The 11,278-nt window shown below is 31.6% G+C and overlaps 1 protein-coding gene and 1 long non-coding RNA gene across 4 annotated transcripts in view; both read right to left on the reverse strand.

Moving 5' to 3' along the window:
- The window catches only part of LOC114349334 (WD repeat-containing protein 89), a 36,771-nt gene extending 29,021 nt beyond the window's left edge, over window positions 1-7,750 (reverse strand). The window contains exons 1-2 of one of the 3 annotated variants that reach the window (XM_050648092.1): window positions 6,933-7,750; window positions 6,618-6,847 (exon numbers count right to left, since the gene is read on the reverse strand). In XM_050648092.1, coding sequence (XP_050504049.1) covers window positions 6,618-6,847; window positions 6,933-7,054 — 352 coding nt within the window. In that variant the 5' untranslated portion in view covers window positions 7,055-7,750. Of the gene's footprint in view, window positions 1-488; window positions 1,725-6,617; window positions 6,848-6,932 lie in introns of those variants that run through there. The other 2 variants (XR_007697436.1, XR_007697435.1) reach the window with 2 other exon arrangements.
- Window positions 7,751-9,124: 1,374 nt separating this feature from the next.
- Window positions 9,125-10,576, reverse strand: LOC126882969 (uncharacterized). Its single transcript, XR_007697437.1, has 3 exons — window positions 10,345-10,576; window positions 9,984-10,245; window positions 9,125-9,636 (listed from the first exon to the last, which is right to left on the reverse strand). It is a non-coding gene; the product is annotated as an uncharacterized LOC126882969 (long non-coding RNA).
- Between the last annotated feature and the right edge of the window lie 702 nt (window positions 10,577-11,278).

The raw sequence follows: 11,278 nt of genomic DNA on the forward strand, positions 1-11,278 counted from the left end.
TCTTGGAAAGTAACAAAATATTTAGAGCCACCTAATGATTTGTTTTCCATGGGCCCGCATACATCGCTGTGAATAAGCTGTAATAAACTACTGGCCCTGTGACCTTTTTCTGGAAACGGTAATCTCGTTTGTTTCCCCTCACAACAAACTATACAGTTTTGCTTGTTAATATCAATTTTCCCAGTCACATTCAGTCCATCTACTATTCCATCTTTCATTTTATTTAGATATAGGCTATTTAGATGACCGAAACGTCTGTGCCAGGTATCCCCAGTTACAAATAAACAATTTTTACGATCTGAAATACATTCAGTATTCAATTTATAAACACCATCTATCAATTCAGCTGTTGCAATAATTCCATTTTTATTGTATATTTTGCAACCTGCATTTTCAAATATAACTTCATTTCCATTTTTAATCAATTGAGAAACAGATAAAAGATTTGTCGTCAGATCAGGAACATATAATATATTATTGATGCTTACCTCTAATCTCTTTTTATCGACAATTGTGGTTACCATCATATCACCAGCACATTTCACTTCCAAACTTTCACTGTTAGCCACAGTTATATTGGACGAACTTGCATCTCGGATATTTGTCAACCAATCTTTTCTCGCTGTAAGATGCGTGCTGCATCCAGAATCGACATAAAAATCTGTAGATTTAAAGTTTCCACTTAAGAATGTTGCACTAAACGCATTATTATTAGCACTAGGGCACTTATTCATATAATGACCTTTTTGTTTACACCGGAAGCAGGTTATGTTTTTCTTGTTAACTTTTTTGACATGCTTAGTGCTAACTTCACTCGACTTTGACATAAAAGCTGTCTGCTTTTCACTGTTAGTGCTGTCTATCTGCATATCTAGCAATTTAGATTTGATTACATCAGTGGTAATAGATATCCCCGAATGTTCAATTGCCAGTAACATTGGAGTATACTGTTCCGGAAGTCCCGCTAGGAGAAGCGATCCCAACCACATGTCATCAATTTGGAAACCAGTCCTATTCAACTTCTGTGCAGTTTCGATCACCTGATTCACATAGGATTCCATGGAACTGCAATTTTCCAACCTTAGTGATATGAGTGTTCGAAGCAATCCTATTTTCCTCGAAAAACCTGAGTCTTCGAATAACTTTTTCAGCTTATCCCATACATCTTTCGCCGTTTCAGCTTCTTTCACATGCAAATATATGGATGGATCCAAAGTCAATATTAACTTAGCTTTGGCTTTGGCAACAAGCGTTGTGTCTTGTTCAGTTCCCTGAATACACTTTGATAGTCCTTCTAGAACAAAGACATTCTCAACCGCGAACGACCAGTCCTGGTAGTTATCTCTACCGGTTAAACGCGGCACACTTGTAAGATAATTCACCGCCATTTTCGATACTGTTAATAACCACGTTGTTAACCAACAAACCGACTAACTAACTTTTTATCGAATGAACACACACTGTTTTGATTTGAACGACCAGAAAATCTTCCACTTAATCGTCTGGGCCCATAACCTGTTCGTAAATTGTAGAGTTGAGGAACAAAAATGGGAGATTTAAGGAACAAATAAAACGTTGTTTACCCAATGGCTGTATTTTAAGGACTACTTGTTAAACAAACGTTGAAAGCAACACACTATACAGTAAATAGTAAAGCGGCCAGTAGATGGCACTGCTATAAAAATATTTAATTTATTTATCTATATCCAACACTACGTTCCGCAAAAACCACAAATTACCCCCTTTAAAGGGGTGAAAAGGGGGGTTCCGGGGCGAAATTTTTTCAGAAAAAGTTAGTCTTATAATAAGCACCCCTTGATATGCCAGAAAAAAAATAAAACCGGACTTGTGTCCATTTTGCAAGGTTCAACCTCTGTTTCCTACACTACTTACTTATAATTGAATCGGTCATTTCAAAAACAGCAAAGTCCACAATTTTCAGAAACTAACTTTTTGAGAGGAATAGACTCCTTTAAGATAAACGTTGTGTGCAAAAACGACACCAGTCCAGTAAAAACATTAGGAACAAAACTACAATATAACTCTGAATTTTGATGTCATCCATTTCATCCATCTTTCGACTATATAGTTAGTTTTCTTTGCTCTTCTGTAAAATTAGGAATATGTGACTCATGTTGTTTTTGAAATGACCGATTCAATTAATAAATCGATGGTACATTATGTTGATATTAATTATTGGTAATTTTTTACGAATATTTTTAACAATTACTTTATACTATTCTACAATTAACTTATTAAAAAAATAACATTGGCTTTTATATTTTTAAAAATCTATAGGTACCTACACAGTTTTTCTTATTTGTTATATATTTCTTTGCATATATTTACTTTAGAGATGTAATAATATCTAATAAACGCAATATTGATTAAATAAAAAAAGTAAAGATTGGTATGGGATTCGAACCAGGATTATCCACGTCCGAAGACAAACGACCAGTTCTCGTCGCCATCCGCTCGAACTGTCAAACCATCTAAAATACTCGACGACAGAGTAGGATAGTGACGTCGTCGATACTCCCCTTGAATTAGAAAGAGACTACCGACCAAATAGGCTCATTTATCTCTGTCGCAACCGTCACCCATTTTAAGATCGTAAGGCGCAATCTAGAGTATTATATATCTATGAGTAACACAGAAAACACAAAAATCGCCGATATAACTTAATTAACCTATGAAATGTCACTAGTGTCAAAATTTGATAAATGTCAGTATCAAAATTTTATAACAGTGGAGTAAACTTGCCTGCGGTTGGACCAATTACAAACAAGCAATACCGCGCGGTAAATTTGAATCACTCCTCTTGGTTAAAAAACAAACCATATCATAATCATCACTGTATTTCTAAATCATAATTAGACAAGACATAGTTTTTATAAATTGGTTAGTATTTGGATTTGTGTATTTAATTGTATAAAAATGGTTTGATCATGCAGTGCATTGAGTTGTACTACAAGAAATTCCAAGACAAAACATGTATTTCGGTCAGTGTTAAAGCCTATTAATTTAAACTGCCTACTATCTTCAATATTATGAATTACAATGAAATTCTTTAATGAAGACAATAATTGTAAAAGAAAACAAAACAGAAACGGGGCATTTTTTCTGTGAGGTAGAAGGTAGGCTAGTACCAAAAACTTGTCATTGATCAAATGATTTAGCAAATAAACTTGAGAATTAGTTGGTAAATAGAGATAATACATCCAAAATTCACAAAAACGTCTAGGAGTGGGTTATTAAAGACAAAATCAAGATAATGATTCTTGTTTTTTGTTTGTCAGAGTAAACTGCTTCCTGTTAATCAATTCAATGTTTTCTGTGTTAAACTTAGTAAACTGAAGTTGCAAAGTGGTCGAGGAAGACAATTACATTATAGAAGCAATAATTAGCAAAAAAATATAATAAAACTAGAATATAAAAAAAAATTATAAAAAAAGAAGGAAAAAATATAAAAAAATATATTAAAAAAAATAATAGAAAAAAAAAAGAATGTGTGTACTTTGTACGCACGTAAGAAGTTAAACTTCTATTATATGATTTCAACGAAATCAATATACTTTAAACAGTTTCTCTACTACTTTCCAAAAATTTTTATTAAAACAATACCAAAAATTAAAAAAATACAAGAATAAAACACACACAAACACATTGAAAAATGCCACAAATGATTTCTGAACAATAATAATTGTTGCCAAAAATTTTAATTAAATACGTATTCTCTGAAAAAAATTATATAATAATATACTTACAATCATAAAATCTATAAAAAAAATAAAAAAATGATATAACTTGCATTGGGCTTGAACCTACCTCCCGTGTATCCCGCCGTACGAGAGTCGAAGCGATTTCAAACTGCACCACCTTTCGCGTGTACGTCATGTGGGAATATACACAAACTGAACAACTTTTTGACATTTTGTTTATATGAATTTTTAGTAGTTTGATTTTTGTCGAATTAAAATACATCAATATAATATAGAGTAAGAAAACGATACATTAGATGAAAATTTGTAGAAAGTTTGTTGGTAATCAGATTATGTAAATTAAAGCATTGCCTGCTAGGGGTATAGCATAGCAAGTACTAGGTAAGTACATTATTTTTTTACATTTTCCAAATAGGTATGAAGATAATTTTTTTATTGGAATACAACTGAAACATTTAGTATTACGTACCTGTGGCTTTTCAAAACTATTTAAAAAATCACTATTAATTATAAATTTGATTTTATTTCTGTCCTCACAACAATAAAAACTAATATATTATACAACATTTTTGTTTACCCATAACCTACATATTGAACAATTATTGACAGATTATTTCAACACCCAATCAGAGCCCATATAAAGACTAATACCAAACTGTCGGTGTGCGCATGCGCGCAGATCAATATAAATTCACCCTCAATCGCGCCTAAAGACGTATAACTTCAAAAATATTAATTAAAAAAATATATAAAAAAATATGTAGATAAAAAAAATATGTAGATAAAAATAAATGACGAACTTGGACAGTCCATAGTAAAAAGCTTTTGAATTAAGTAGAGGGCTAAAGAAGAATGTTGCTGTTTTTGCTGTGAACTCTGAGAACATTTAAAAAAATATATTATAAAAAATTATTAAAAAAAATACAGAAATAATTATTTATTAGTAAAATTGTTTATTAGAGATTACTTAATATTAGTATTAGTTTTAGCATAAGATACAAAAAAAGACTAATAAAATAAAAAATAGTAAAATTGGCGAATGGATTTAGTGTCCGCAGTCATATAAACAAAAATAAACAACAACAACAAGAATTAGCACAAAGTAAAAAATTCAAATCAAAACAAATACTGTGGTGGTGGATGTGGAGGTTGTGGTCAATATTGACATCTATGTAAAACAAACACACTACTGAACGGAAGAGAACAGAGCAGCTGCAGTGGAGGTTTAGCGCGATGCTATTCAGGAGGTTTAAATCAATGCTTTTGAAAATCAAATGTGTTTGTTTTACATGGATGCCTACTTCACAGTCTACAATCTACAAGAATGCTTTCCTGTGAGGGAAGTTTGATGAAAACCAAATAGAAGATAGTTGTTTCCAATACATATGAAAATGTCTCAAGCGTCATTCTCATATACAAATGAAATAATTCTGTGTCATTTTTCAGTTCGAGGGAAATATGATGGTATTCCCCTAAATGCCTTATTTTCAAAATTGGATGCACTGAAAAAATGTCTGTTGGGTATATTACCTGTCAGCCACCACTTGGTAACAGCTGACATTTTTCATCACTTGACTCACACAACATCGCAAAAGCACAATCTTTTTGTTATTCAAATTTCATCAAGTACTTACTTTACAGTGGCCCTAACTCAACTGAGCAGCACAGGTAACCTCTTTGCTATATGCTGTTGACATCTACCATGACTTAACTATGGTTTGTTTTTAAACCAAGAGGAGTGATTCAAATTTACCTCGCTGTAATGCTTGTCTGTAATTGGTCCAACTGCAGGCAAGTTTACTCCACTGTTATAAAATTTTGACACTAATGACATTTATCAAATTTTAACAATAGTGGCATTTCATATAGTAGGATTAATGAAAGAATACCCATGACCGAACATATAAAACACGCTGTATTTTCCTGTCACCGTTTCATACAAAAAATTGGCCAGCGCAAGTACATGTAATAATTATTGTTACATGTACTTGAGCTGGGCAATTTTCTTTGTGACACAGTGACAGGAAAATACAGCGTGTTTTATATGTTCGTTCATGGGTATTCTTTCATTTTTCCGACTGTAGGTTAACTAAGTTATACCGGCGTTTTTGTGAGTTTTCTGTATTATTCCTTTAATTTTTAGATTGTTAGTATGCTTTTATATAAAAAGCAATCGTTTTTAGAACTCTTTAGTGACATATTAATATAAGGTTTGTTCTAGCAATCAGTCAAACTAGTCAGAAACCGTCAGCAAACAGTTGGTCAGTGAGAGAACATAATACAGTCACTAGTACTATCCCCTTTACTCGCACTGGTCGACTATTCGCTGATGGTTTCAAACTGTTTGAAACTGATGCTAGGACAAACCTATAATATAATATTTATGGATTACCGTTGAGAGCAGCCATGATCAACCAAAAAAGAAGATCTATTTGGTTATTATTCTAGTGACTTTCTTAGGTGTGAATCTGCCTTTTAAGTTTACTCCTCCTGGTTAAAAAATAAACTATAGTAGCATCTACAGCGACCTCCACTTGTTCTCTTGGTACCTCTTTAAGTAACCAGTTTTAGGGCCGGTACTTTATGTCCCGGTTAAACCTCGGTTAGCTAACTGGGGTTTAATCGGGACAGAAAAGTACCTCATAGGGCCTCTTGCGTTGTAATAAAAGCAATTATAATTATTATTATAATTATTTATGAATATAATAATAAGTATAATTGCGTTTATGTCTATGTTATGCATATATTTCTGTCGCGATTAAACCCCGGTTAACTAACCGGCTGTTAACGGAGACATAAAGTACCAGGCCTTAGAGTAGTAAAGAGGCCAAAAATAATGCTCACAACAATCAGTATGATCACGTTAGTTAAAAGGTGCATATAATCAAAACATACCTTTAAATTGAACTGCAACTTTATCTGGTGTCCTTAAATCTATTGTTTTTATAACACCGTCACTATTACCAATATACAACACTTCTTTCTCTCTACTACTGTATTTGCAACCAATTAATTTGCTTTTATCTTTTTTACTTTCCCAAATATTCGCTAGTTGGTTATTGTCTAGACTGTATACCAAACAACTTTTATTTGCTGTGGTTACAGCAATGTTGGGATTGTTGTCTCTAAAAAAATATATTAAATAATTAAAGGGACAACATAATTATTTGAATGTAATAGAATATCAGAGAACATTCTGGTAATACATACTTTGTAGCATCAATATTAAATATATAGTCAGTGGTTACTTGTACTTCACTTAAACAATTACACTCAACAAATAGTTCACTATCACATAGATTGTGGTGGTTTATATCCTTGCCGTTATTCATTTTTGCAGTTAAATTTTCTATTTTAAGCTAACTTTCTCGACATTTCAAAATGCACGTGTATTAGGGAATCCATCGACCTGTCAAAGTTAAATCACGTGATCTTTGGTTGGCACACAAAACCGTTTTTAACCTAAACTCAATATAATTTTGGATTTTTCGTATTTGTTTTTCGTCGTGATTTTTTAGCTAATTTAGTATTAAAAGACATTCATTAGATTAATTAGTTTATAAACTTTACGTTTTTGGTGATTTTGAGTGCTGACAACATGCCTGTGACTTGTATAGTAGTGAACTGCGGAAGTCCAACTGATCGGGATAATGTTAATTTTAATTTGTTTTTTGTCGTGATTTTGAGCTTAATATAGTATTTAAAGACATTCATTGGATTAATTATTTTATAAACTTTACGTTTTTGGTGATTTTGAGTGCTGACAACATGCCTGTGACCTGTATAGTAGTGAACTGTGGAAGTCCAACTGATCAGAATAATGTTAATTTCAATTTGTTTTTTGTCGTGATTTTGAGCTTAATATACATAGTATTTAAAGACATTCATTGGATTAATTATTTTATAAACTTTACGTTTTTGGTGATTTTGAGTGCTGACAACATGCCTGTGACTTGTATAGTAGTGAACTGTGGAAGTCAACTGATCAGAATAATGTTAATTTTAATTTGTTTTTTATCGTGATTTTGAGCTTAATATAGTATTTAAAGACATTCATTAGATTGATTATTTTATAAACTTTTCGTTTTTGGTGATTTTAAGTGCTGAAAACATGCCTGTAACTTGTATAGTAGTGAACTGTGAAAGTCGAGCTGATCGGATAATGTTAATTTTTTTCGTCTTCCCTCTATAGGGCTTTTCATTCACAGTCATTTGTTTTGAGCTTCTGTCATATGTCCTATAATCCGTGTTAAGTAATATTATACACGAATTATACAACATCTAACAGAAGCTCGAAACAAATGACAATCGATGAAAAGCCCTATTAGAAACTCATTTATGTTTCCTCGCCTAACTAAATTATCAAAAAACAGGACGCACTCATGCTAGGAATTATGGTTTTTATTAATATTATTACAATTATTTATATGTGACACTAACGTAACTAGTGACATTAATATTAGGCTAATGTGACAAACTTTATTAATACTAAATTTTAACATTTATCCCCTATTTTGTTAAAACAATATTATTTTGTTTTTCATTCTATTCAAAATAAATGCAGTTTTGACAGGGAATTTGTTTTGTTATTTATTTATTCCATATAGACCTGGATCCCGCGTACCAAAAAAAGTTGATTAATAGCAAGCTGAAAATTTATTAATAGCTTAACAGTGTCTAGTCCGACAAACTTTGATGTATGGGAACACTAGAAGTTTTAACTGTGGAACAGGTTAAAAATTTGGAACGTCAAACTACGAAAATGTTTATGTAATTTGTCAGATAAAACTTCCAATTGATTTGCTACCAATTCAATAAAACCCTCATGCAAAAACCAGATTGGTGAAAAAATCATCAACTGGGCATTTTAATGAGTAGAACACGAAGACCATGTCAAACTACAGGAATCATGTTGGTTAGTAATAGCAGTCTGATTTTTGCATGACAATTTAATGAAAGGGTAACAGATCAATTGGATGTTCTGTCCGACAAAATATATGGGATGTTTTTGTAATCTGATGTTCCAAATCTGAGTTTCCCAACTGTTTCACAATTAAAACTACCCCTGTTCCAGTGTCACAATACATCAAAGTTTGTCCAACTGGACACCGTTAAGCTATTAACAAATTTTCAGCTTGCTATTAATCAATTTTTTTGGTACACAGGATCCAGACCTAATAGGTTTGTTCGTAGTACGACACAAACGATTAGCAACTGCTGTCAACCATCAGATGCATGAGCAGTTAACAGTTAGTGTTGTGCAGTTAATAGTTAGCATTCATAGACTACGAATGCGCATGTGTCTGATGGTTGGCAAGAGTTGCTGATCGTTCTACGAACAAACCTATCAGTAAGCACAATTTGTGATATCCATGGGTAGTTACTAACAGAAAGAGGCAGGATTTGATTTTTAAAACATTTATTTTAGAGTCAAAACATAGTCGTACCTTAAACAATAAATGTATATTATCATTACAAGTTGATACTAATTACAAAAATAAATACACATCTAAAAGACCAATACATAATTACTCATGATGAAGAAGTACATTATAATTAAAAATGAATAACCATTTTCATATCGCTGCAACACAATGCCAAAGCCATCTTATATTTCAGTTCGTTTAGTGAGCGCAACAAGCACTCTGACCGAACAGTTTCAAAACTCATTAGTTTTTCATCAGAGAATGCATATGTTGCTATCTCCAAACCATGTAGCTGTAACATATGTACATGCATTGGGTTCTTCTTCGTCTGTCTTGCTCTGGGCATACTCAGCTAAAAATAGGATTGCTGCAGACTTCACTATTACCAGCCATACGCATACAATGTGCATTTGCTATGTCATCAGAACTGGCTATCACCCCACCCAAGCATTTAGTCGTTTAGCATTAGCTTTTTGGAAATGCTTCACCTAAAAAAAATATTTTATTTTTTTTGGAAATTCTTCAACTACAAAAATTTATTTTTATTAGAGTATTTGCGTTCTTTACAATGATTGAGAATATTTTATTTAAAATCAGACATTCATATAATATAATTTTAGAACAATCATGACAGTAATTCAAATCGATGGCAGTAATAAATCATTTTCAGAGAATTATGGAGTTCGCAGTTTACATATTAGGACAACGATATGTCTGGTTTCATACAGATATATAAACGTAAATAAATCTAATATTTAGAACCAATTTATCCAAAAGACACTAATACTGTTATCCATATATTTCTTAATGGTGAATAAATAAAATAAAGGCATACCTTTCCAACAATAATATGGAAATCAGGAAATCATTAACAATTTTTACTCCATTCAAAACAAATCCAGCTGTAAAATATTTATGTGCCTGAAGGCTTTTGTATGCTTTCATCTGCTGCTTAGAGTAGCAACTGTGAGACTCCACCAGATCTGTATAAATATCTATAATAGTAACTTGATGGACTGCACTTTACTGTAAAATCCAATTCTGACTGAATTCCGTATGGATCTAAATCCCCAATTATTTTCAGCTTCAATAAATATCTAAAACAATAAAAGAAATAATGTTATTGCTTGCAAAATTCATCATTATTGATAAATATCGGGGCAAAATGAACAGTAAATAAACATTGTTTCGCCTACCTTTCTCGCAACATCTGGAGTTTCCAATAATAATTTCCTTAAATAATCAGTTTGCATTGTGGTAAAGTTTATAAAGTTCACAAAAACAGGAAACGAAATCCAAATGAATTGAAAATAGACAAAATACGACGATAAACAATGAAAAATCATTGAAAAATAGATACAAACATAACCTCTTCGTTAGTTTGTGTGCCAACCAGAGGTCACGTGGTTTGGATTGCCTAATATTAATTGAGGTTATGTTAAATGTATTGTTATGACATGACTACATGACAGTCACAGTATTTATGGACAGTGACAGTTTAGTTAGTCAACAACAAGAACAAAAATGTAAACACATAAATGCAATTGTTTATTAATTTTTAATTTTAATTTTACTAATTAAGTTTTTGATGCACAATCTGGTTCAAGAAGAAATACCTTTCCCACAAAATAATGCTTCTCTTTTATATTTGTCTCGTAGAAATTCTAAAATTAAACAAATCTGGGAGTTTTTAAAAAGGACTAAGAGGAAAATTTAACTTGCACTGAATGAGTCCGGTTGAATGTGTTTAGCAATAATTATTGTTTTTTATGTTTATCCTTATTATGTAATATTGTCTCCCTGTGAAAGTTCATTAAGTAGATTTTGCAGGGAGGTAATAAGAATAGAATTGTATAAAAGTTTATATTGAAAAAATTATAAAAAAAAAAAAAAAAATATACAAAAAAATATGTATACAAAAAAAAAATTAAATCTTATTATAAAAAAAAAAACTATAATAAATTATAAAAAAATAAAAAAGAGAAAAAAAAATTAAAAACACAAAGAGGGTGTAAACCTCCGCGGGGTTGATCCGGGTTGAAGCCTTATCGCTGTGTAAAAAAAACATATATTTATTAGCATTTAGTATTTAGTATTAGCATGTAGTTTTTTTTGTCGATTTAATTATTT

This window comes from Diabrotica virgifera, chromosome 4, assembly GCF_917563875.1.
Source record: "Diabrotica virgifera virgifera chromosome 4, PGI_DIABVI_V3a".
Lineage (NCBI taxonomy): Eukaryota > Metazoa > Arthropoda > Insecta > Coleoptera > Chrysomelidae > Diabrotica > Diabrotica virgifera.